At 41.7% G+C, this 27,209-nt stretch overlaps 2 protein-coding genes across 2 annotated transcripts in view; one reads left to right on the top strand and one right to left on the bottom strand.

Annotated features, from left to right (window-relative positions):
• LOC138981417 (peptidyl-prolyl cis-trans isomerase slr1251-like) overlaps nucleotides 1-27,209 on the bottom strand; it is a 167,059-nt gene that overhangs the window by 7,606 nt on the left and 132,244 nt on the right. The window lies entirely within an intron of this gene.
• On the top strand, nucleotides 5,029-25,863 carry LOC138981387 (DDB1- and CUL4-associated factor 12-like). Its single transcript, XM_070354301.1, has 10 exons — nucleotides 5,029-5,232; nucleotides 8,979-9,005; nucleotides 9,596-9,957; nucleotides 10,519-10,725; nucleotides 11,134-11,194; nucleotides 11,493-11,665; nucleotides 11,932-11,994; nucleotides 12,526-12,694; nucleotides 13,115-13,260; nucleotides 19,768-25,863. Exons 1-10 carry the CDS (start codon nucleotides 5,151-5,153, stop codon nucleotides 19,921-19,923), a joined length of 1,446 nt encoding a protein of 481 aa, XP_070210402.1. The 5' UTR covers nucleotides 5,029-5,150; the 3' UTR covers nucleotides 19,924-25,863.

The following is a 27,209-nucleotide window of genomic DNA, read 5'->3' as shown; positions in this document are numbered from 1 at the left end:
GAAAAAGCAAGGGTGAAGAAAAGGAAAGATCAACTTTTAAACACAACTTGCATGCCACGAAACAAGCGTGTGTGAACAGCCAATCAGAAGCGAGTCAGATGGTTGCGGGGGGAAAGCAAAATGCCACATCGTAAAATCGAAGACACACCGCCTGTTTCCTCCATTATTTGCCAGCCTTCCGAATATTAAGCTCCGCCCATTCCACGCACACCTTTTTTAACGATCGCATTTTGCTCGTGAAATCTGAAGTGTTTTCGATTGGGCTGTTTTGTGTCAGTGCTTCAGCGTCACAAAAGTTTATTGTAGATAAAAGTGTGTACTGTAGCCTGCACGTGTATACTTATAGTCATGGCTTGTCAGCAGTGAAACTCGATTGTTTCTTACTACTTAACCGTGATGATATGCTGGGCGGCCTGCAGAAGCACACACACGTATAGGCAGACAGACAGACAGACAGACAGACGGGAACCGTGATGGACAAACAATTTAAGACTGACACTGACCGGCACACACACACACACACACACACACACACACACCGTGCACACACACACACACACACGCCGGCGCGCGCGCGCACGCACACACACACACACTAGTGACCGCCGTGCCGGGCACACACGAGTACACGGCCGGCACTGACACACACAAGCAACACAAGCACACCGGCACTGAAACACACACACACACACACACACACACTGACGCGCGCGTGCGCGCGCGCGCGCGTACGCACTATTACACTGACACACACACACACACACACACACACACACACACACACACACACACACACACACACACACACACACAGCGTGTACCGTACTGACACACACACACACACACACACACACACACACACACACACACACACACACAGCGTGTACACTACTCACACACACACACACACACACACACACACACACACACACACACACTGTGACACCGTACACACACAAACACACACACACACACACACACACACACACACACACACAAGCACTGACACACACACACACACATAGTCACACACGCACACACACACACCGTGTGACACACACACACACACACACACACACACACACACACCGGTACGCACTCAGTGACACGCATACACACACACAGGGGTCTTAGGGGTCATCTTCCATAAAAGCGGTAAATTCTTACAAACCCAGGAACATTTAGCCAAGCAAGCAAACAAGGCATCGCATGCCCTGAGACGACTAATTAGAGGAAGAGAGATGAAAGTAACTACAATGATGCAACTATTTTATACCTTAGTCGCCCCTGTGTCCACTTATGGAGCCGAGGTCTGGTTCCCATCAGCAATCAACATCCAAAACGAACAATCGCTACCCGACATATTCGATAAGTGTCTATCGAATAATCTACCCCATGATAACAAGTGCATTTAAAATTCAGTAAACGCCTTCTTGGCGTCCACAGTAAAGCAATGAACTTGCCAACGCTAGCAGAGCTCGGGCAACTCCCTGTGGGTATAAAACTAATTGAACAAACAATAAACTTCTGGACCCACATCGTTGAGTCAGAAGAAAATTCATATTTACGACAGGCTTACGCTGACATGATCGACAGACCACAAGACAGCTCACCGCAATGGATACATTTCATTCGAGCAATCATAGGTAACCTCGGACTGGACCATAACTGGATACTTCAGTCAGCAGTCCAAAAGAATGCGCTGATGAAAACTCTACGACGAGGACTAGAATACGAATACGTACGATTTTGGCAAGGAAAGAAGACTGAGGGCTCAAAACTGCAATACTACAACACAATTACTGACGGCGATTACGACTGTGAAGCATACTTGACATGTGTAACCAACCCCAAACACAGAAAAGCACTGTGTAGATTGCGTATTAGCGCTCACGATTTAAAAATCGAAAGGGGGAGATACACAAACACACACAGAGAGGACAGAAAATGCACCGTGTGTGGCGTAATTGAAGACGAGCTCCATTTCCTGGATAGCTGTACAAGATTTCATGATCTACGCTTGCAGCTTATGGAACATGCACGTGTTAATGCTCGAAATCCGAGTCAGCTGATGACGATGCAAGACGTACCGATACAGCAACAACTTGCTGAATTTGTATACAACTGCATGATTATACGCAATAATGACATAACTACAGATACATAACAATGTTGTAATCACTGCTCCATGGACGATATTTCTTCTTGTCTTTACAAATATCCACTTCGTGTCTGATAAACCCTTTACTGTGTTTTTATGACAATTAAATGAGTTCTGAGTTCTGAGTTCTGAGTTCTGAGTTCACACACACACACACACACACACACCGTGCACTCACACACACAGACACACACACAGACACACTGTGACACACAGACACACACACACACACCGTGGCACACACACTAATACACACGTATACGCACACACACACACACACACACACACACACACACTGACACACTGCACACCGAAAGTGCCGTATGGCAGCCTGAATGACGGAGTAATAACGGTGAGGGCCCCAAAGGGGGGGTATCACCACGATCACGGGAAAGGAAATTTTAGCTTTCACGATCACAGTTACCTTGATTTTTGTTTTCACGATCACGAACACCAGTGGCAAATCACGGTCACGGTCACGGTAAAAGTTGCATGTACGGAAAGCTCGTGTCAAAGTAAACACAACCACACAAAGTGAGAACTGTTGCACTTTTTTATCATTATTTTTTTAATTCCCTTTCATACACACATAGAAATACATATCATGATTTGTAATCAGTAACAAGAATGTCGTTTTCATTGTTTTCTCTCTCTCTCTCTCTCTCTCTCTCTCTCTCTGTCTCTCTCTCTCTCTCTCTCTCTCTCTCTCTCTCTCCCTCTCCACTCATACACATTCAACTCCCACACCCTCACTCACACACATGAATATAATGTATGTGTTAAGGGTTCTTTATTTTCAACTTTGCCATACAATTTGAGGTACACCATCGCCTGGTTTCATGGCCTTGAAAAACAAACAGGAATGCTACAGGCCAAAAATGGTTTTACCCAAAAGAAGCGCGCAGTGCCAGTGGCGAAGCCACAAGCCTGAGCCGGCGAAGCCACAAGCCTGAGCCTGCGAAGCAGGCGAGCCAACTAGGGGGGTCCGGGGGCATGCCCCCCCAGAATTTTTTTCAAAAACCAGTTAAAATCTGTGCAATCTGGTGCATTTCTGGGCATCATTTTCAGGGCTGTAATAGTGTTGTGATCTTGTTAAAAATACCAATTTTAGCCTCCCCCCACCACGATTCAACACACCTCCAAACTGGTGAAAACAACACTACTGTGCGCTGGCTTCATTGAGACCGGCGCCCGATCGCGTTGCGCGAAATTCACACGGATCGTTTTTGCGGAAATTTTTCAACTTCACCGGAATAAATTTGACTTTACCGAATTTTGAAAACGGCTTTATCGGATTTCTGGCAATTACCGGAAAAGTAGCATGCCTGACAAAATCCCCAACGAACATGACTTTGACTGATCGTCTTTGACATGAGGATCAAGTGACCCAAACTGGCACGTCTCCCCGCCATTGTTTCTGAATTTAACCCATTGTTGATATTAAAGTTTACAGGCGCTAAAATAAATCCAAGCTTAATGCAAAGAAGCGACAATTAGAATCTATGCCAAGCGTGTCCACGTTGCTGGGATGAAAAACACATTTCTAGTTTCGGTTTTGGCTACACGCAGACTCGATCTCGAGCCAGTCGAGGTCACACTGAGCGAGTGACAGCCGGACGTAGCAATGTGGACAATGTCAATGATCTCACTCAAACTCAAAGATCTTGAACAAATGTCAAGATCTTTGCCTACATTCAGAACAGTCATAGAGCAACATAGATCAACATACCTTGATATTTCGTCTTCGGAAAGACCGACCCGTAGCCTGACCTTTCCATTAAGGAAGGCATTCTCGCCGCCTGCTTTGGTCTGGCTTGAATCCACAAAATATAACAGAAGTTCGATGACAGTACCGCTGCACGCCATTTTTGATCTTCGAATTCGAATTTGACTGAATGCACTCAAAACTTTTGCACGAAGCCCTTCCATTGGATGAAGTTTGGCAGACTTTTGCAATTTGCCTTCTGATTGGATTTTTTGTGTGTGTGATTGGTTCTCTTAAAGGGAAGCAATCGCTGTCAAAATCATATTTCTGAATGTGTTGTTGCTTCCCTTCAATCGGGATTGACTCCTTGACGAATAGAGGATCATAGAGTGATACAGCTGTGAAAAATGTACGTTGAAAATAAAATGCTTTGCAATAATGCCCATCACGATCACGAAAACAAAGGACGATCACGATCACGAGACTTGATTTTTTTGTCATCACGGATCACGGGCAAAGTCCCATCACGATCACAGAAATGGAAATTTCGGCAATCACGGTCACAGAAAGGTCAAAAAACGCCAATCACGATCACGATTTTAAACCCTTTGGGGCCCTCAACGGTCATACACGTAAAAACCCACTCGTGCAAAAACATGAGTAAACGTGGGAATTTCGGCAGCCCGGGACTGAGCGAAGAAGAAGAATGTAAAGCTTGGGGGGGGGGGGGGGGGGGGGGGGGGACTGTGTCGAGAGTGCAGCATTCACAATCGACTTCAGTTTAAAGTGAGCGGAATTATATAACTGACCGACACAATACTGGCAATACAAAACTATGCATTGTGTCACAGTAGTCACCACATGGTGTTAGTATTTTCTTTCCACGACTGATGATCATAATAACACACAATAATAATAGTAACTGATGATACTTGCTAAAGAGCAGAAAGTCATGTACCATTGGCAATTTACCACTGTTTTCTTTTCATTCGATTTTAAATAATTAATATTTACAAGTTTCAGGCGAATTACAGTTGATCACTGTTCAGCGCAGGAAGAAAAAGCTTGGCAGTGCACAATTAAGGGTTTCGCGGTGATACATGGGTGGATTATTTTCTTATCAGGGGAAGTAATGATTAGGACCGGAAGTGAGCGTAGTAAACATGGCGGCGGTCGTTGTGTAGGTTTTTTTCGGATGGTATTTTCAGTCTTTGTGTGTGGAAACACATTTTAAGGGTATCTTTTGCAAAATCAACTATTGCATGAATCAATGTTTCAATCATCATGGCAGAACAAGACCCAGGCGACGACCGAAGACGACTACGTGAAATTCGTAGACTGTACTTCGAAGTAGAGAGATATAACCGTAAGTTGCAACGTAAAATATGGCTAGTCAAGATTATTACTAAGCTAGCCAAATATGCGTCATTTTTGCGTAAGGCATACGAGCAATAATCCTATGTAGCAGTTACACTTTAATTTTGAAAGATGCCAAATGTTAGATGTTTTCAGAAAGGTATACATCATAAGATTAAGAATAAGAATGCACTGCACACACTTGTTACTCAACTTACTACCAGTCATTTTGTGAGGGTCCAAATACATGTTGCTACAGCCAGCTGCAATTTTAAGTGCTGCAACTTTAAATTACAAAACGTTAATACATGTAGTAGATCTAGCACAGCTATAATGCCTTCTGCTTGAGGGCCATACAGGCACAGTAACCGCCCTCCCCCTGCCCCACCTCTTATTATCTTTTTTTTTATCTTTATTTCTTTTTTTTATTTTTATTTTTTTTATTTTTCTCCTTCTATTTCTTTTTTCTTCTTTTTTCTTTTATTTTATGTTAAGGACACACACTTGCACTTCGCCAACATGTTAGTAATGGTCAATTCATTGATCGCTGAACATTATTGGAAGAAGAAGAAGAAGTGTTTCTCATTTGATTTACTAGATGTGTGTGGATCGATGTTCACTGCTCAGTACTTCTTCAAGTTCTTGTGCATTAATAAAAGTCTAACAAGTCGCGTAAGGCGAAAATACAATATTTAGTCAAGTAGCTGTCGAACTCACAGAATGAAACGCAATGCCATTTTACTCGTAGCATCGTCAGGCCACCGCTCATGGCAAAGGCAGTGAAATTGACAAGAAGAGCGGGGTAGTAGTTGCGCTAAGAAGGATAGCACGCTTTTCTGTACCTCTCTTTGTTTTAACTTTCTGAGCGTGTTTTTAATCCAAACATATCATATCTATATGTTTTTGGAATCAGGAACCGACAAGGAATAAGATGAAAGTGTTTTTAAATTGATTTGGACAATTTAATTTTGATAATAATTTTTATATATTTAATTTTCAGAGCTTGTTTTTAATCCGAATATAACATATTTATATGTTTTTGGAATCAGCAAATGATGGAGAATAAGATAAACGTAAATTTGGATCGTTTTATAAATTTATTTTTTTTTACAATTTTCAGATTTTTAATAACCAAAGTCATTAATTAATTTTTAAGCCACCAAGCTGAAATGCAATACCGAACCCCGGGCTTCGTCGAAGATTACTTGACCAAAATGTCAACCAATTTGGTTGAAAAATGAGGGCTTGACAGTGCCGCCTCAACTTTCACGAAAAGCCGGATATGACGTCATCAAAGACATTTATCAAAAAAATGAAAAAAACGTTCGGGGATTTCATACCCAGGAACTCTCATGTCAAATTTCATAAAGATCGGTCCAGTAGTTGAGTCTGAATCGCTCTACACAAACACACACACACAACACACATAGACACACACACATTGACACACACACATACACCACGACCCTCGTTTCGATTCCCCCTCGATGTTAAAATATTTAGTCAAAACTTGACTAAATATAAAAAAAAAAGAGTTTTGTTATCTTTACAACAATGGTGGGATGAGATATAGTCATTGGCGACAAATTATACAGTCTCAGGTTTTTTTTCTTTTCTTGAGTTACAACTTACACAGTTATTTTATCATGGGGCTGCAGGCTGCAAGCACTATATATTATAAATTGTACAGGGCAATTACTGACACAGTGAAACTGAAAGACATCTAGATTCTTCTAACATTTCCCCTGAATATAAACTGTGAGTGGGAGGTTAGGGGGAGTTATCAAATAAGTTAGACTCAGAGTTATACTTTATCATTGTTTAGGAAACTAAGAATGATAAGAACGATAAGTTCATAACCTTTGTCACCCTTTCATCTGACATGACCCTTAACAAACATATATCTTTAGTCTGTAGAGCAGCTTATTTTGAGCTTCGTAAGATCAGCACCATTCGCCACACACTCTCCTCTCAAACAACTAACACTCTTGTCTGTGCCTTTGTTCTTTCTAAACTTGACTACTGCAACTCTCTTCTCTCTGGCTGTCCTCTGTACCTCCTGCATAAACTACAAAAAGTCCAAAACTCGGCAGCACGCCTCATTCTCAAAGCACGAAAACGAGATCACGCAACACCACTTCTTCACACACTGCACTGGTTACCTATTCGAGCCTGCATTGACTACAAACTGTCCACCCTCTGCTTTAACTTCTTTTCTGGCTCGTCTCCTGCTTACTTCTCTGAACTCCTCACCGTCTATTCTCCAGCAAGAAAACTCCGTGCCTCTTCTGACCGTCGCATCCTTACCATTCCACACACCAAAACCAAAACATACGGACAACGCACTTTTACTTTCTGCGCACCCACACAATGGAATTCTCTCCCCTTTCACATCCGCCACTCTCAGTCACCCCAAGCATTCAAACGAGCACTTAAAACGCACCTCTTCAAGAAATACAACCCCTGATTTTGTTTTCTCAGTCCATCAGTAGGCTACATGTAGTGTATTTGTTGTTTTAGTGATAATGTATATAAACATCTAGGACTGTTTTCAGCATTGTTGATAACATGTTCTGTTTGATTAAGGGTATTCAGCTGGTATTTCCTTGTTTTTTACTACCTATTTTATTCATGTTTTTATTAATTAGTTAGTGGAAGAATCTTTTGTAATGTATGTTTGATGGTGTATGCTTTTAATTAAGCGTTGTTGACTATGAATGTAGATGTAAATGCTTGTATAACTGTGTTTTAATTTTTAAATGTGTCAAGCGCAAAGAGCATACTTGTAAAGTTATGATGTTGCGCTATATAAATGCTCATTTATTATTATTATTATTATTATTATGCAACTTAACTCTAACACTAGAGACTTTGACAATTATACTATAGTTTCACACTAGGTATTCATTATGCTTTATAATATGTGTGGGTTCTGTCGTTTGTTGTTATTATAAACTCTTTCTGTTCGTGTTTCATGTATTATTTCTCCCAAAACATGCATAGAACTTTTGCTGACACACCTTTTATTATTAATACAACTTGGACTAAGAAATTGAAAGCTTACATTTTTGTTTTATTTTGTTTGCCTTTAAAAAGATTGTGCTTTGAAGTTTGAGATCCTAACCTAAGTAACCATACCATGATTCTCTTGTAAAGTAAGCCTCATGCATGCTTATATATAGACAGATCTGTGAAAAGGAGCTTACTTGCGGGTGTTGTAAACATCTTTTGTTTGTTGACAACCGAAAGTGAAAGTTAATTAACTTAATAAGCATTGTAAATTACAAAGTATGTGCATGCAGTTGCATACATGATCAGGGTTTGTCAGATTATGTGGCAATCATGTAATGATTTCTTTGAGTTTGATAACCTGTTTCCCACCATGTAACCAGAATCTAGTTTCCTGCAAATGTTTTTAATACAGTAAATGACTTAAGAGTAGTTTTGCATACATTTAAAAATTAAATGCATCTTCTTCTTTTTTGTATTATATAATATATGTACATGTATATCAAAGTCAACATTTGTTGATTGTGAAGTAAACTTGCAACTGTTATTTTTCTGTGACTCACTGAGTCGACTGACTGTTCTGGAAATGTTATTTGATTGAAAACCCAAATAACATTAACAGATAATAATTTTTGAATTTAACTGTCATTCTGCAATTGTAAATGAATGATATAAGTAGAATCTAATGAAACTTGACAGGTTTTCATGCGCTTCGTGAATCTCATTTGTGCAAATTATTTGTTTCAGGAATTTTGGCAGCAAGACCACCTACAGGTATGGATTGACAAGTCTTAAAATAGTGTTATAGCACATGTCTGATAAATATTACATGTGATGGATCATACTTTTTGTAACACAAAATATATTTATATACATATATACGTCATAACTCATATAAATATATTTTCTTTGGATTTCACAAGCCCAAGGCAGTCATCTTTCCTTATTTTAATTTTTATAAATGCCTTATCAAATTATGTATAGCAAGATTTAGTAATTGTACTAATTCACAAAAAGATGTTCGGATAGATCATACTCATAGTCATACTGATGTACTCATAGTTATAGAGGCAGTGGATGAACACATTCATGCATTAATAAATACAATATATATATATATAAAATACATTGCTTTTATAACAGGATTTTAGTTTCACAAAGAACACAAGCAAAGAAGGTGTCAGGAATCACTGCTCAACTTTTGTTGGTCATCTACATTCAAAATTGCATGATGAGATTCTCATTTGAAAAAAATAGATGATATAAAATGATCTTAACTCATATACTGAAAAAGGTCAGAGTGTGCAATTTCTCAAAAGTTTTGATGCAATAGTTAAAATGTTTCTGCTATTTTGCTCTTACAGGAGACTACCCACTTTCCGTAAGAGTAGAAATGCTGCAACAAGAAGTGGCCCGGTTTCGTCAGCAACAACTACCAGACATAGACGACTCCGCTTCAGACAGGGAACCTGACCAGCTAGTAGACGACAAAGTTCAGGCCACTTCTGCCACCCCTCTTTCGGGCTTGACAGGATTTCAGTACCTCCAGAGACGACAGTATGGGCCGGTCAGAGCGGATTTATCGGCGATGTACGCAGACGTGGTGGCCCAGCAGATTCCCAGCACGCTGAAAGAGAAGGAGTTTGAACTGGGGGCCATGAACAAGATCTTCGCCGCAAAATGGTTGAACGACAAGCAGGTGGTGTTTGGAACAAAGTGCAATCAGGTCAGGCCAACTTTTTTTGTCATGTAAAAAAGTGTGAATTGTAACTTGCTGAGGTCTATGTTGGCAACCTAAAAAGACTGGTTATAGCACAGTCCGTGCTTAAGAAACGGAGCAATAACAACATGAGATCTTCAGACTGATTATAAGCCTGGGCGGTTGTACTCTGTGTTTAGTGTGCAGTGCTCTTTACTCATAGTCATAAACAAATGTTATAATTAATGTACATCTAAACTATAGAGCCTCTCCATGTCCCGATTCATACAATAAGTGCCACTGCCGTTAAAGTATTAACTCTCTTTTTACTACAACTGGCTTGTTTTTCATCAGAAGCATGCTGAGCTATGACAAGAGGGTTGCCCAGATGTCTTTTTATTAGAATAATAAAAGAAAACTGATCTTTAAACTAAAGTGACTCTATTTTAGCATATTATGTACGGGGATTGTGTGTGATGACTGTAAAAGTATTTATAAAGTTCAAATATGATTGATAGGAGTAAATGCTTAATTAAGTACTGTACTTGCAACTGATTAACTTTTCTCTCCCAACTTATCCCGTTCCAGCTGGTAGTGATAGATGTTCTGAGCGGTCAGATGACGACGATACCCATGCTGCAGTCCAGTGAAGAGAGCGTACCTGCACAGCAACCCTGCGGTATTCACGGCATCGCCATCAACCCTTCAGGCACCATGCTGGCCACTGGTGCCTCCAACACTAACGACATTGGCATTTACAAGCTGCCCACGTTTGACCCTTTCTGCGTAGGGGAGGTAAGTGCACATAAATGTAATTGGTTTTACTTGTTTAGTTTTAGTGATTGAGAGGAAACAGATTCTTTTTTTTATTCTAGGGTTTGTTTTGGATTTGAAAGGAGATCACATGAAAGCAACCCGAGTTATTCACAAGGTTGCCTGCAGCTGCATATGAAAGATATGGAAGGTTTTCCAAACAGTTGGAGCTCAGAGACATATACATGACTTGTAATAAGTGCTCAAAGCTACTATTTGATGCAGAGGCAAACAAAATTACTCTGCTTTGATATTTTATCTGTGGTATTGCTACCTTTAATAGCCATGTGGTGATACTGATAGTATTATTGAGAATGTAAAACACGCATTCAACAGCGATTCCAATTTTTTCAAAGAACTTTCAGTTTCACAGTGCTTTGTGTTTTTCAGGGAGCACACAGTGACTGGGTGTTTGATTTAGAGTGGATAGACGATGAATTTCTCATCACAGGTGAGCCATCTCCACGTGAAAGTGGTATTGTATCTTCGTTATTTCAGAATTCATTATACCGCCATAGTACACGTTTACCAAGTTACTTCCCATGATACACCTTCTTCCATGTCTAGAAATTTGAAAGGTAGTGTTTGTTTTGTGTGGAACGGTCTGTACCTATGCTCCTATCACAGGGGTGTCCATGCAGTCATCATGAAATATAGGGCCCGTTAAAAGCCTTTGACTTGAGTTTGCGTTTTTACCTTTTGAATTATTCCACTGTATTTTGCATTTCCCCCTGTGTGTGTGTGTGCAGGCTCTCGAGACAACAACATGGCTTTGTGGAGGATAGACAATGTTGACGAGAGTCAAACCTCGCGCATGTCCTGTCTTTATGTTCCGGAATACGCTGTGAAGAAACCGCTGGTGGTCAAAAAGTGTGAGAAAGCCCAGAAAGTCCGAGCACTCAGTGTGAACCGTTCCAAAAAGGTACAGTCATTGACAAAACAAAATTAAAATTATTGTCATGTTGAACACTGAATAGCAATGTAAAGTGTGATTTTCCCCGAATTTTAGATGTATCTGAAATGGCAATAGTTCACTTAAAATGTTATTGATATTTGATTTGTAGTGGACATGCATTTGCGCTAATATTACTTCTTGTATCTTTCTTCATCATCTTATATACCAGGTCTGTTTGAGAATTATTAGAGTGGTTTTATTCACTATTTACCTCTTTTTAAACTTTGTTTCAGGAAATGGCTGTGTTAAGTCTGAACGCTTTTTTACATTTATGGGACATAGAAACATTTGAACAGGTGAGGATTGACAGATTTTGTGAATTATTAAAACTGGACATTTGTTCCATGTGTTTGTGCATCTTGCTTGTCTTGTTTATTAGAATGGTACTCAATACAGAGTGGCTTTTATAATGGAGGATGCATGCTTAGGCAGGTTCAAGTTGAAAACATCTGCACATAGCTGATGAGTTTTTATGTCTAAGCAAACAATTGTAATCAGAGAGCCAGACATAGATATGTCAGTATTTAGTGTCTACAGGGAGAATTATTACATGTACTACCCTTTCTAAATCCAAAGGGCATTTTAACTGTAACTTTGCAGGAATGTTTAGCAAATTGGTAGTACTTGTAGAAGAGAGTTGATTGAACTTTAAATTTTAAACTGAAAGCAAATAAATAATGACTACAGATAAAAACCCAAACAAAAAGAATTTTCCCGAACTTTTGGAAATGTTGGCATTTTGAATTCGAAAGATGTGTTTATGAAGATTTGGCATGTCCTTAACTCTTGCAAGAAAAACGAACATGCTCTGATTTTTTTTACCAAAGATCTGGAGCAGTCGGCTAACGTGTGGCAAGGAGAACGTGTGCATGACAGTGAGTGAGGACAAAAACCTGTATGCTGTAGGCTCTCACTCCTGCGTGACGCTAGTAGACTGCAGAAAAAAGTTGTGTCAACCTGTGCCAACAAAACCAAGAGAAAGGGGAACGTTTCAAGGTATGGCAACACCAATTTCTTTTGTTTTTAGTCAGACATTTTTTCTAATGAAGATATTTGGAAATTCATTTGCACACACCCTCTATCTCTCTCTTTTTGTTTGTCTGTCTCTTTCATCTGTACACACGCACACATCTCTTGCTCTCCAAAACATGACCTGTAGCAAAGACACAACATGTAGCATGTCAGGGGAGGTAATTTGCAAATCGAGTTACTTGCTACGTATTTACTGAATATGAAGAAAAAGATTATCACTGAATGGTTATATCTGGCTTGTGTGTGTGAGAGAGCATGTTTATGCATTTGTGCGTTTACAGATCTATTCCTTTTTTCCATGACAAATCAAAACCCAAATACAGGTTATCATCCCATTGAATATTCTGCCTCTTTTATCGATGAAGCTCCATATCACTTTTGCAGGCATCAGATCTCTAAGCTTCAAACGAGACATCATCACCATTGGCACAGGGATGGGTCTAGTCATGTTCTACGATGTACGAGCGGCAAAGTTTCTGGAAAACCAGACGGGTTATCCATGTCAGCTTGCTGTGGGTTCTGGATGGCTGGTAAAAAAAAAATTTTGACAGCAATTAAATTCAATTCATGTCTGTGCGACCAGATTAAATTACATATCTTAACCCGACTCACATATAGCAATAACTTCAGTTTAAGTGCTAAGACACTGAACTACGCTTCACCCCAAAGGGGAAGTAACCCCCTAAAAAAGAACGGTCTTGACCTATAACCCATGTTAGACATGAGTCAAGGTCATACCGTCACGTGACCTATCACGTGTGACTCCACCGCCGCCATGTTGTGAAAGCTCACTCCTACTTCAGCCTCCGAGACGCTCGGACGCGTTTTTGCACTACGCTACAGGCTTTCTAGACAGTGTTTTCACCCCGTTTACAGGTCCCTGCTTCTCATGCACCAGTTTGGGTGAGCTCGTTCTAATTTGTTTGCTTTTGCTTGCGTTTGTTCCTTTCTCCGTTTTTCGGTCTGATTGTTGTTTACCATAATTCAGACTGTTTTCTCAGCAATGGCTGACAAGGAGAAAAAGAAACCACAGACTAGACAGGTAGCTGCTGACTTTTCACCTTTTAAGGTTACGCATTAAGAAAAAGGCAAAGGCACTATCGTTTCTGTTCTTGAACCATGTTCCCAAACAACAATGTCTGTTAAGTTTTCGGACCCTTTGAGTCCAACCATGCCGGTGCTGAAGGAGGTTAAAAGTAAGGCTACTTCAGCCAAGGTCAAGAAACGCAGTGGGAAAGATAAAACTTGTGTTAGAGAGGATTGTTCTTCCCTTTTTGAGACGTTTTCGGCCCAAATGAGTAATATGTTTGTGCAACAACAGCAGCTTACTGCGGATTTGCAGGCCACTCGTCAAGAGTTGCGCTCGCTCCCGGCGGGAGTGGGCGACGTGGCTTCGTTGTCACGCATCAAGGTTCCGCCTTCATACACAGTCAATTCGGCTGATGTGCACGCAGAGGAGGAGGCTTCCTTCATATGCGGAGCGGTTTCACGCTCTACAGGTTTGTCATGTTCACCGGTAACCAGGTTTTCTGGTGAAAGTGTTCAAGTTGGGCCGGAACTAGTAACTCCCCCGCCGAGGCTGGGGAGTGAAAGTTTGACTCTCCCGGAGGCTATCGCTCTTAGTACCGGGTAAGCGGAACTCACGGGGTGTCGACACCGGACAACGAGACGGATATACTCACGGGCAGACTAGCATGTCTCCGGTGAATGTATACAGTTCTCAACTTCCGCCCTCTGGGCAGGAAGCTGCTTTTGGACAGGCTTCGCACGGTTCTTCCGTTTTGCAGACAGCCTCGCCCTTGGAGGAACAATTTAGCGACGCAGCTAGTCACAATGACTTTCAGTGTCCAGCCTCAGCAGAATCCGAGTTCGACGAGTCTCACTCAGTCACTGAGGAGGGGGGTGTTGCAGGTAGCTCTGTTTCCTCCTTGGGGATGAAGCTACCAGGGGAAGGGATTGTGTTGGAGGTGCGGGTAGAGGGGTAGCCCTCCCGGTGCTCCCCCTTGGACCTCCCTAGTCTAGGACCCTGGGTCTTCGCGAGGTGGCCATTGTGGCGTAATCCCTCCGGACTAGCATAACGTTTCCCTATCCCAAGACCGACCGTGCGTGGTCTATGACCACATCCTCTACGAGGTGACCCTATCAACTAGGCAGCGCAAGCCCCTAGGCGAAACACGGCGGATCTAGAGGAGAGAACCTCGATAAAAAATTTGAGCTGCCATGAAGACGGAGCATGTTGGCTGAGGACAGCGGGCAGACCTCCTGTGCCGACACCCATCTACAGGAGAAAACCAGGCATGCACGCATCAAACCCAACATGGCCAACATGGCCTGGCCACTGAGGAGGAAGTCGTTTTCAGGTTGTCACTCAAACTTAAGCCAGCTTTGGTTACTGCGGCTCAGGTAGCTGCCAAGTACTTTGCTGAAGGTGTGACAGCTACGACAAGCTCTGCGGCACCACCACCCTCAGCGGTGGGTGATTTCCGCCCAGCACTAACGGAAACTCAGGAATTTCGTTTCAACGAATCTCCTTCCGTGGCTTACGAACTTTCCAAGGTTCTGGCTAGAACTTCGGGCTCAGAGAACAGCTTGCCTGTAGACACTGTGCCTCTACTAGCGGCACATGGTCATGCGCCTGTTGCTGCTTAGCCATGGCTTGCCTCAGACCAACTACGTCTTATGAGCGCTTCGGTTCATTCCCGCAAGTTTGCTCTCTCCCGTCGGCATCACAGTCTTATTGCGACTTACGCTCTGCCGAGTGCACCGCTTCCGGTCACTCCGGAGCTGGCCAATCTTAGGGAGGATGGCTATCGTTTAGATAAAACATGCGCCTACTCAGAGGGCGCGCTGCTTGGTTTGGAGGAGACGAGAAGATATTCGCTGGAACTTGTGTCTCTCTCAGAGAGACGCGAGCGTTAAAGACGTTCCCATACTGCTGTCCTCTTTGGCTAAGGTTTCAGCCGAGCAAATGTCTGTCGCGGCACGTTTCTGCCCCACCTCTGCCTTTGCTGGCAGCACATGGGGAAGCTCCTGCTTCGGGTTTGCCGTGGCTTGCGTCACTTGGACTAGTAGCTCATTTCTTAGTGAGCACTAACAGGAAGCTTCGGCTTACTGCCAATTCTAAGAGCTTGATCACTTCCTTTGCCCTGCCTACACCGGACTTGGCAAGCATTCGGCAATATGGTTATAGCAAGGAGAAACTTTGCGTTTGTTAGGAAAAGGATCTCATTGCTGTGGAAGAATGCAGCCGCTCTTCTTTGAAGTTATCGTCTTTGACTAAGAGGCTTATTCGCTCTCTCTCGTGCGGTTACGTCCTCATTGGGTTCCGGCTCCACCTTCAGCTTTGCTGATTTGAGTCTTCTCAGGAAAATCTTCGAACTTAAAGTTCTTTGATCCTCCCTCGGTGGCATTTGAACATGTGAAGTTTTCTCAAATGATTCTCGTCTGCCACCACTTCCTTTGTGGGCAGCGCTAGGCGAAGCACCTGCTGCGGTGTTGCCTTAGCTTGCGTCACTCGCGCAAGTAGCGCATCATGCGCTGAGCGCTATCTGTAGGCCTCGGTAAACACCAAGCTTAAGAACTTAGGTTATTCTTTTGTTCTAACTACGGAACCGCTCCCGGTTACACCGGACTTGACGAACATCCATCTGGATGTTTATAGCAAGGAGAAACTGTCTGTTTGCAAGAACAAGGATCTCCTGGCTGTGGAAGATTGCGGCCGCATTTCTTTTTCATTATCGTCTTTGACCAAGACTTTGATTCGTTCTCTCCCTTGTGCGGTTACGTCTTCACTGGATACCTTTGTGTTCTGTCGTGACGCATATACAAAGGATGTGGCTTTGCTGTTCGCCTGGGAGAAGGCCTCGGCCGACAGTATGGTTCTGTTGGCGAGACTTTAACCTCTTCCTTGTTTGAAGTTTCTCTTTTCATTTCCGCCTCTATGCAAACGCGGACTCTTCTTTAACAAGGAGAAGCTCACAGCAAAGGAAAGCGCACGGAAAGCCTCGGCTTTGTCTTGTTATCAAAAGAAAAGCATTAGGCTAGCCGGTTCTCGGCTTCGGTTTTTTATCTCCATGCTCTCTCCTTGGGCGCTGTGCCAAATACCCACCCCGAGGGGCAGGATAGCGGTCGGGGTCGGTGGGCAGACAAAAGCACGCTTTCACTCACACTCTTGGCAGTTATATCAACTGGAGTTTTAGTGCTCTGCATCACCCTTCTTCCCGCCTTTGTGTTTTACCACTACACAGCGGCTGGTTGGGATTAGGACTCCCATTTTATTGAGGGAGGCACTGGGGCCTTCCTATTGGGTCACTTCCATAGATCCAACGAATGTTTACTTCCACATTTTTGATACACAAAACAGATCGGAAGTGGCAACTTTTTATTTAATTCAGAGCTTCAGTCAGGGCTCTGACTTTGATTCTAAGTCAAATGGAATCCATGGACGCTTTGATCCCTTTTGGGGAGACTGTACAAGCGGCCCTTTCTGGAAGTCCTGAACTCCAGGTGGAAACTGGAATTGCAGGGCTGTAACACGTTAAATGTCTAAAGCAGCATCGCCCTGATATGGCCCTTTGTGGTTGGCTGGGCGTTAAGCAAACAAACAAAAAGGGCTGGAACATGCTAGTGTCTTTTCTCGACTGGTTCTCAGACACGATCAAATAATGGATTCTCACACCTTTTCTCATGCAAGGCGTTCCCATTGGTTCTCCCTCCACCATCGAAGCAGTTTTCTGTCTCTTGTGGAATTCTTTCCCTTTGTCAGAGGAGAACATGCATTGATTCAATCAGACAACACCACAGTGGCGTTTTATCTCAACAAGCAGGGGGGCCTCTCGCTCCCTATCGCTGCCACATCGAGCATGCAAGATTCTGATGTGGTGTTACCACCACGAGATCTTATTAGCAACGAAGTACCTTCCTGGGAGCCTCTATGACTTGGCCGACTCTCTAAGTCGGTAGGCCAAGAATGTCCACACAGAATGGACTCTATCTCACCACGCACTTCTACGCCTTTTGGCGAATTTGGAGAAGCCGCTGATAGAATTATTTGCCACTCGGTACTATCGCCTTCTGCCGATGTTCGTCTTCCCGTTCCCGGACCCCGAAGCATGGAGGATCAATCCTACAGGCTGGAGACTGTGAAGAAGTCTTTGTGTCACTCAGGTGCTTCGGACGGTACCCTCGAATTGGTTCAGAAGGCTCACAGACAGTCTACAAGCTCTGTTTACACCTCACACTTGTCTGCATGGGTGACATGGTGTACAGATAATGGGGTAAACGCTACATCTCCTCGGTCGATGCAGGTGGCTAATCATTTGTCATGGTTAGCCTCCCAAGGCAGGTCCCCATCATCTCTTAAGGTTAGGAGATCGGCGATTTCTTCCACTTTAAAACAATTGGGTCACACAATTTCTCTTGGTGGAGTTATTGCAAGCGTATTAAGGGGCGCTGCATTGGATTTTGTCAGGGCAAAGACACCAGTCCCAGCCTGGGATCTGTTTTTAGTTCTGGAGTTTTTTAAGATCTCCTGATTTCGAACCCTTACACTTGGCAAGTCTTCATAATCTGACACGTAAGGCTCTGCTGCTCACTTTACTTGCCACAGCTAGACGGAGCAGTGAGGTACACGCTCTCTCGGGCCTTCCCAAAGATACCTCAATCGAAAGTGACGGTTCTATCACACTTTGTTTTAGGCCTGATTTCTTGGCAAAAAATCAAAAGCCTCACCATCCTTCTCCCTTAATCAGGATTCCGCCTTTTTCTACCATCCTAGCATCAGGAGACCCTGACATGGCAAATTGTCCAGTTAGAACACTCAGCAGCTATTTGTCTAGGAGTAGGACTGCTCCGTTAAGAGCTAAGGAGCAAAAACTCCTTTTCATCTCACTCAATACAGCCCGGAGTAGAGTCCTGTCACGGGTTACTTTAGCTAGGTGGATGTCTACACTCATTAGACAAGCATATGACTGGTGGCATAAAGAAAAAAAAGGGGGGGGGCAGTCTGTTCTCCCTCTGTCCTCTGCACGGACTTATGAGGCGAGAGCCTGGGCCTCATCTTTGGCCGTACTCAAGTCAGGGAGACTTTCTGAAGTACTTGATTCAGCTTATTGGACGTCTGAAGACGTTTTTATAAACTTTTATTTGGGCGACATTGCAAGTACGCGACAAGATGGGACCAGCTCCTTACCGGCTATGGTGGCCGCAGGGCAGGTTCTTCCCAGATCATAGAGTAAGTTACCCGCCACCTACATTAGCAATCTGCTATATGTGAGTCGGGTTAAGATATGTAATTTAATCCAAAATTTTATTGGTAAATTTTGATTTGATTAATATACTTACCCGACTCACATGGTTAAAACCCTCCCGCCTACCCCGCTTAGGGTTTCCCTAAAAATGAACAGATCACTTCAGTGGGAGTGAACTTTCACAACATGGCGGCAGTGGAGTCACGCGTGATAGGTCACGTGACGGTATGACCTTGACTCTTGTCTAACATGGGTTATAGGTCAAGGCCGTTCTTTTTTAGCGGGTTACTTCCCCTTTGGGGGTGAAGCGTAGTTCAGCGTCTTAGCACTTAAACTGAAGTTATTGCTATATGTGAGTCGGGTAAGTATATTAATCAAATCAAAATTTACTAATAAAATTTTGGATTATCATACTGTAAGCACAACAGGACATACTATCTTCAATTTAATTTCTAGAGCCTGTCTGAGACACTTCACCTTGGTTTTGTACTGTTCAGACAGTCGGGAAGTTATGAAAATGTCTGACATTTCTACAATTGAACAACACTTGCTGATCTAATCATTAGATTAATCATTGATCTTTGAAGTATTCACGAAAATAGGGAAGAAGTCTGTTAAGTAATCCCTTTGAATAATTTATTCTGTTGCCATGACTAAAATAATGTAAGAACTGAAAGCTGCAGTGTTTGTTAACACCTGCAAGAATCTAGATTTCTGGTTGAAATATGCAGTCATTGCAAAGTTGACAGGTTGCTAATGAATTTAAGTATGCCCGTTTGATGATTTCAGAGACAAGACGACAACTTCCGTGATATATTCATGGGAGCGGCATACCCCAACGCTATCTACACCCACGCCTACGACGACTCTGGAGTCAGACTGTTTGCAGCTGGCGGGCCGCTTCCCGCAGGACTGTGGGGCAATTATGGCGCTCTGTGGGCATGACGACAGTGTTGTGTGTAGGTTTGACCGTGTACATTGACAAAGTGGAGTGGAGTTCTGGCTGATGTGTTTCACTCTTTGACATGATGGGTTTGTTTTTTACGCTATTCTTTTTTTTCTCTTTTTTTTTTTTTTAGGGCGGGAGCTTTCTTGTGTTGAGATGGTGGGGTTGGGATGGATATGCTGGTGTCTGACAATTCTGTCAGATGCTAGTGTTATTTTTACCTTTTTTTTTTTAAATGTATTTCACGGTCCAATGAAGTTAGCAGTAAAGGAGAACTGTAAGGCAGAAAAGTGTTAGATTATTTGATGGCAGTTGTTTTGTCCTTTCCATCATTTCTTTCCCACACTTAGTAGGATTGGAGAGAGGTTGGAGTTGCAAAGGGGGTAGGAGCAACATGGGTCATGATAATGGAAAATACCAAATTCCTCAGAGATTACGTGTATTGGTCTGCACAAAAAAAACATGTATACTCTGTGAAGCAAGTTGTAAAGTGTTTCATTAGTGTTCAAGAATCAAAACCGCCACTGTGGAGCTTCAGTTTAAGAAAACACTATCTTCACACCACAGTTTTGGGGAATGTGGGAATGACTTCAGTGCTTAGCTGGTATGCAGGAGTTGAGTTTAGAGACTTTATGATTTGATTAACAAAGGGAAGTAAGTGGTCTAAATGCTCCTTGGAGACTTTAGTCCAGGATAAACTGCATTAAGGGTACAGTTTATCCCAGATTAAAGTCTCTAACCTCGACTCTCGCATACCGGCCCTGTAAAACCAGGCAATAGTAACAATCAGCAATAAATCAGATGTTGATTGATTTGAATATTTGTTTTTCAGACATTTATTTAGCTCTTCGCTTACTTGCCTGATAGGTTCTGTCAGGTTATACTGTCTTGTCACCAAGACTGTGGCACGTCACTAATTAACTCTCGTCGCGATATAACCTTCGTGGTTGAAAACGACGTTAAACACCAAATAAAGAAAGAAAGACTAATTAACTGGCGTTATGAGTATGAAGTGGTGACAGAAGATTCAGGAGGAAAAGCAAGGTTAAACATTATCTTTGTAATTGATTCTTTTATAGTTTTCTTGCTTGGTGTTCAAAGACACAGCCTTACATACTCAGTGCTCAACAAAGTTTTTGCAGAATGACTTAGGCTAATACAGCATTTAATGTAAGTGAAAAAATGGCTCCTTTTTCCTGTAATTTATGCTTTTTTTTTGAGTATGTTAAATCAGGTCAGAGCAAAAGATTGTTGACTGACTGCATCTTGCATTTTCCTTTTGTGTGAAAATTGTCATAGACTGAGACAGGTATTACTGTTTAAGACAAACAAGCGTTTTGAGTTAATCTTGAGAAGAATTTTTATTATTTTGGTCTCAACAAAACTGTTGCTGGTGAAGTTCTGTACAAAGTTTTCTTGTAATTTTTATGCAAACTGATGAAGACTTTTTGCCCTGAAAGGCAAATTATGAGTGACTTTTTGTTATGGATAATGAGCAAGATGTTGGTGTTTATTTTTGTAGCTGTGTATTAATTTTAAAGCTAAGCTGTTTGTTGGCACATTTTGACAATTTGTGTCCCTCAACTCGTTTATTTCCATTTAAGGTTAGTGCTTATTCTTTGGTATGGGGGGGCCCGGTAGCTCAGATGGTAGAGCACTGGACTTGTGATCGGAAGGTCGCAGGTTCGAATTCGGGCCGGGCTGGACACGGGTCAACTTTATGTGCAGACCCAGAGACGGAAGCCATGTCCCACCCCCGTGTCATCACAATGGCACGTAAAAGACCTTGGTCATTCTGCCATAAGTGCAGGTGGCTGAATACACCTAAACACGCATACACCTGGGTAGTGCGACTCCGTTGCTGCTAGCTTTCCACTGGGAGGAAGCGACCCGAATTTCCCAGCGATGGGACAATAAAGTAATGAAAATGAAATGAAAATGAAAAATGAAATATATATTTGTCATCATTTTCACGAGTTTTCATTCACAAGCACCTGGGAAATAAATCTCATGTTCCCCATGCAATAAATCCCCGGTTACCATAGTTGCAGGAAGCAGGTTATACATGGATAATCAAAAGCAAACCCAATGGAAACGCTTGGGGATTCTTCGGCTCTTTTCATTGGCGTTTCCCGAGACCTAAACAGACGACACGACACTGCTTTGCAAAGTTCCAAAAACGAACTGACAAACTGGCAAAAGTAAACAAAAAACAAAAGTACTTCATGAAAGATCATAAATTCATCACAAACAAATGAAACCTACCGATATGTTTTGTCTTCTTACAAAGTCATTGAGTGCGTGTATCTGTGTTTCGATACACAGACGTTCGGAGAAACACGAATGTCAAGTTCAAGTCAAACCAATTGACCCCTGACACACACATTTTGACCCGTGCACAAGGCGTTGTATCGATAAACGAAGCGCAAATAAGAAATAATAATAAAAGCAAAGAAAATAGCAACAAGACATGCAAACATCTAACAAAGCCAAGCAAGCAGAATGACAGGTCTAATGAAAAACAAAGAGGCACTGAGTCGGAAACAAGATCGCGATTCTTTCCTTCGCTGCACGACGCAAATCTTCTGTGACCTTTGACCCAACGTAGCTTCCACATTCGATCACTAAGCTTAATATTTACAACTGAAAGCCGAGGGGGTGGAATACCGAGATGAACCTACAGAACTGTGCATCCTCAAACCTGACATATTCATCCCAACATTTTATGAACTCAAAAACACAGAAAGTTGCTTTCACACGCCAGCTTTGATTGCCAGTGATTATCAAAACGGAACTCGTGTGTTTATCAAAACGATACTCGTGTTTCAAAGCATGGCTCCCTGTGTTGATTGTGCACTTATTTTCTCACTACAAAATGATCATTGATGACAAAAACGATGTTTGGTGGTTTGTCGTCAGACCAGCTTTTTTGTCGGTCCTCGGGGGGGCATATCGGCCTTGGTCAATAAATATGAAACAAAAGACGATATGCTCCCCCTCGGACCGACAAAAAAGCTGGTCTGTCAACAACCCATCAAACATCTTATAATATTTTGAAAACCAGTATCATTTGTAACATGAGGTGACCTTAATCTGTTTGTTACATGTAAAAATTTCGTTTTATTTTCTGTTGCTATAGGTTGTGTGAGTTGGTTTTTTGTGTGTGTGTGCGTGCGTCCTATTCACGGTTGGACAGGCTTGGCTGGTTTTGTTGTTGTTTTTTGCACATACACAACCAATAAGGTTTCTGCTTTATTTCACAGGGCATTTTGTCAAGCAAGTGCATGAACTGACACTTAAAACTATCTTGCTGTGCACACATTTTGACTACTGGTACACATTTCTTACCTTGTGTAAAGCTGAAGGTTGTCAGTCATGCACAATAGATATCACAGGTCAAGCTGTGCTTGATTTTCCGGCATTTATGGTATTATCATGTGGATTGTTTGTGGATGTATATTTGAACTGTGTGGGGCTGAATTCCTTTTGTGAACTGTAAAATCACAGCACCATTGAACTTGAACGTTTGACTGCTTTTCATTCAGATGTGCTTTTACTGGAGAAAACAGACTGGGTTTTTTTCTGTGTTTTTGTTTGTTTGTTTGATTTTTGTTTATGAAAAAGAAATGAAGCACACATGTAACATACGTTCAGTACGGAAACAAACTTCATACACTTAGATACAGATATACCTATCGTTTGAAATGTGATACAAATGGTGATAATGTGTTGAATGTTTGTACAGTGTCAGAATGGTGAACAATGCTAACTATGTGGGTTTTGGCTGCCAGTTGAACTGTACTTGATAATTAGTTTATTTTTTATTTGTTTTATGTGAACATGACAATGGCTTCTGTCTATGATACAAGATTTGAACAAGAAAATGTTGAGTATATGAATGCCAATAGTTTAAAAAAAAAAAAAGTATGTAAGGGTGTCGGAATGGCTAACATCGCTGTCTGTGTGTTTTGTCTGCCAGATAAAGTGCCATGATATAATTATACAATGTATTATGTTTGTTGGTGTGGACGTGATGAAGGTTCCCTTGTATAAAGTGGAGTTTGAAAATAATTTGTTTCAAGTGTGAATGCTAGTAGGTCTGGAGCAGTGTTATGAAAAGAATAAATTGTAATTAACGGTGAAGGTGTGCTGTATGTGTTGGATTGAAATGTACTGTTTTAGAGGATGTGTCATTTCTTTGTATGTGCGTGTAAATGTGCGTTGAAGCATACAGTGAAAAACGTACAGTGAATAAGAAAAAAGGACCAAAAATTGAATTTTTTTTCTTCAAAGTTATTTTTTGGCTTACTGAATTGGGCATTGTGGCCCATTCAAACCAGCAACAGCTGTACACCAACATTTCTTCAATTGATTTTTTTAATTTCGTTTGCTCTTCTCTAATGACATTTCATTTTTAAAACCAGTAATTGTGGTGGTCAGTAACAAAGGCCCGATTTCAAATTCCACGAATGCACTTAGTTTTGAAGTATTCTAGGTTTTTTTACTACCTAGTTCGACACATTCTTCTCTTTTGTGCCATGATCTTTTAGGATGTCATTTCTTGGTAGCATTTCCAATTTTTCTTGCACCGGTACCATGTCCACTAAATGACTGTTGTGTGCATTATCAATTATTTTTCTTTCTTTTTATTCCTCCTTTCTTTTCTATTCTTTATTGTCATTGCTATTGTTTGCCTGTGAAGTCTACTGTTCATTCAACGATATCACAGTGCTAAGCAGATTCTTTCAGAGTGAGAGAGTGTGTGGAGTGTGTGCTCTTGTTTCTGTGTGTGTGCTGTAACAGCTGTTTATAACGTGTTTCATTTTGTATGAGACTGCCAGCCGCATGTCAATCAGTACAATGTACATATACCACTTTTTGCATGAGAAAAGTCAGTACCGTTTTCGTACTGCTTGCTGTTTATATTTGCTCTTACTGTTTTATTGTGAGTACATTTGTCAAAGTTGTTTTGTCTGGACGCATTATATGTTCGTCTGCAGAGAGTGATTTTTGGGATTTTTGTTGTTGAGGGGGGGGTCTTTTTTGTTTGTTTGTTTGTTAATGCAAATATTAGATTCTCATGTGAGCTGCCAGTTCTTTCACAGTAAATAATGCATTCAGCTGAGGCTGAAGTATTTCCTAACAGTGTGTACATAGGGATGTTTGTACTAGATGTGTGGAATCATGCATGCATAGATTTTGTGTGCAACCTATATATGCTCCGTCGTTCATGGTGGCTTGAGCGACTAACTCATTCCTGCTCTGTATATATAGGCAGTGTCTCACTCATGCCGGTGATAGCGTTTACGGAGGAAGTATTTGCATGTGCTTCTTTGTGTGCTTGTTTTCTGATTATTATCATGATGCGTCATATTGACAATGGAAACGCTAGGGGTGTCTGATCATTGATATTTCTCTCTGCCTTATGAGAAACTTTGATTGAAGTGCGAGTGGTACTTTTTTCCTTTTACCAATTTTTTTTTTTTTTTGTAAGCTGACGGCCACCTTTTTGATATCTCTGGACTGAGATTTTACTTTTTCTCTCTAAAATGTTTTTTTCTACTTTTCTTCTTTCTTTTTCTTCCTCCTGCCTCATTCTTTTCCTGTAACAAATGTTTTTAAATGATTTAATGCTTGGTGGTTCACAGAGAGACAAGGAGAGAGTTACTGTGTGTGTGTGTGAGAGAGAGTGTGTTTTGTGTGTGTGCATGCGTTGCGTACCAGAGAGGGAGAGAGAAAAGAATTATGGAACCAGATGGAGCCAATATTTCTTTGTAAACTTTGAAGTCAAGAAATTAATGAGGTTGTTGAATTCTGATGATGAATTGGTTGTTTTAGTCAGGGTGTTTCCCCACCCCGCACGGCTGCTGAAGTTGTAGTTGCCACCCCTGTGAAATAAAGACTACATCAATAAAGAAATTTAGTGCAACACTGTGAAATTCTCTGTGTGTATTTCTAATGTGAGTGTGAAATGATAAAGGATGTGTGTGTAGGGGGGGTTGTTTGCAGTATTTACCAAAAACACTCTGCTTTTTCTTGCTGACCCCAAAATGTGTCCCTAATGGTGAAAAAATGCACATACATACATGTACAAACATGCTTGTGTGTGCAGACATGCTCTCTGTCTCTCTCACACACACACACCCCTTCTGAAAAGAGAAGAAAACTGGACATATTTTTGATCTGCCTCGTTTTTCATGAGGCATTTATCTTTTTTTTTAATTTATGTAATGTTTTTGTATGAATTAAAAATGTATATTTAAATACAGTGAAGTCCGGCTGTAGTGATAGACCCATATAGTGATAGTCCAGCTGTAGTAATAGAATTTCTGGGTCCCGGTCCCAGTTGTTCATGTTCTTTGTTAACTTAGTCCGGTTGTAGTGATATTTTTCAGTCCTGATATAGTGATAGTTCGCTTGTAGTGATACTATTTTCAAGTCCCGGGGAAGTTAAAGTCCGGCTGTAGTGATAATGTTCGAGAGTAATCTCCCTTTACCAAAATGGCGAGCAAAAGCCAGCCACGCACTGTGCTTACCCTGAAGCGGAAAATTGATCTGACAATTTTTCATTTAACCCTTATTTCTAAGTGGCCCTTCTCTCTCTCTCCAAAACACACACACACACACACGCACGCACGCACACACACACACACACACACACGCACACACACACACCGGCTGTTGAACTGCCAGGACGGGGGTAGGTTAACACAGGACATTTGCAAGCCTGACAAAGACGACAGAAGAAACGTCACAAAACAAAATCAATTGTGGTTCCAAAATCACCTTGTTACTGCCTTGAGGCTAGTTTACCAAATGTGCCGCCGCATGTAGCAATACAAGCTTTGAAGATATCACTACAACTACAAGCGATTGGCCGGATGTAGTAATAAAACCTACAAAAATAGAACTATAACCAGGGATCGCGTTTACGCACGATTTTTGCGTATTTGACGCATTTTAAAAGTTGCTGACGCGGTTTTTTCGCCGCGCCGCGTAAGCCATACGCAAAAATATTGTAACTTTTTCTTGTCTTCACGCAGCGCTTTTGCTCTGACTTAATAATCACCCGATCCTGACACTGACTATAGGGCTCGAGAAGTGACGACACACATGAAATCTGCGCGTCCTAAAGTCCGTTTCTTTTTGCATCGAAGTATCGCAAACGAACGTAACGAGGGTATTACCAAATAATGTCTTGTCGGATAATGAAACAGACATTAGCTGTTCTCCCATCTCGCGCTTCCAAAAGGCGGAAAGTGTGTCCAGTGACACGACGGACAAT

This window comes from Littorina saxatilis, linkage group LG1 (assembly GCF_037325665.1).
Source record: "Littorina saxatilis isolate snail1 linkage group LG1, US_GU_Lsax_2.0, whole genome shotgun sequence".
NCBI classification, from domain to species: Eukaryota; Metazoa; Mollusca; class Gastropoda; order Littorinimorpha; family Littorinidae; genus Littorina; species Littorina saxatilis.
This window is presented reverse-complemented; position numbering and strand designations above follow the sequence as displayed.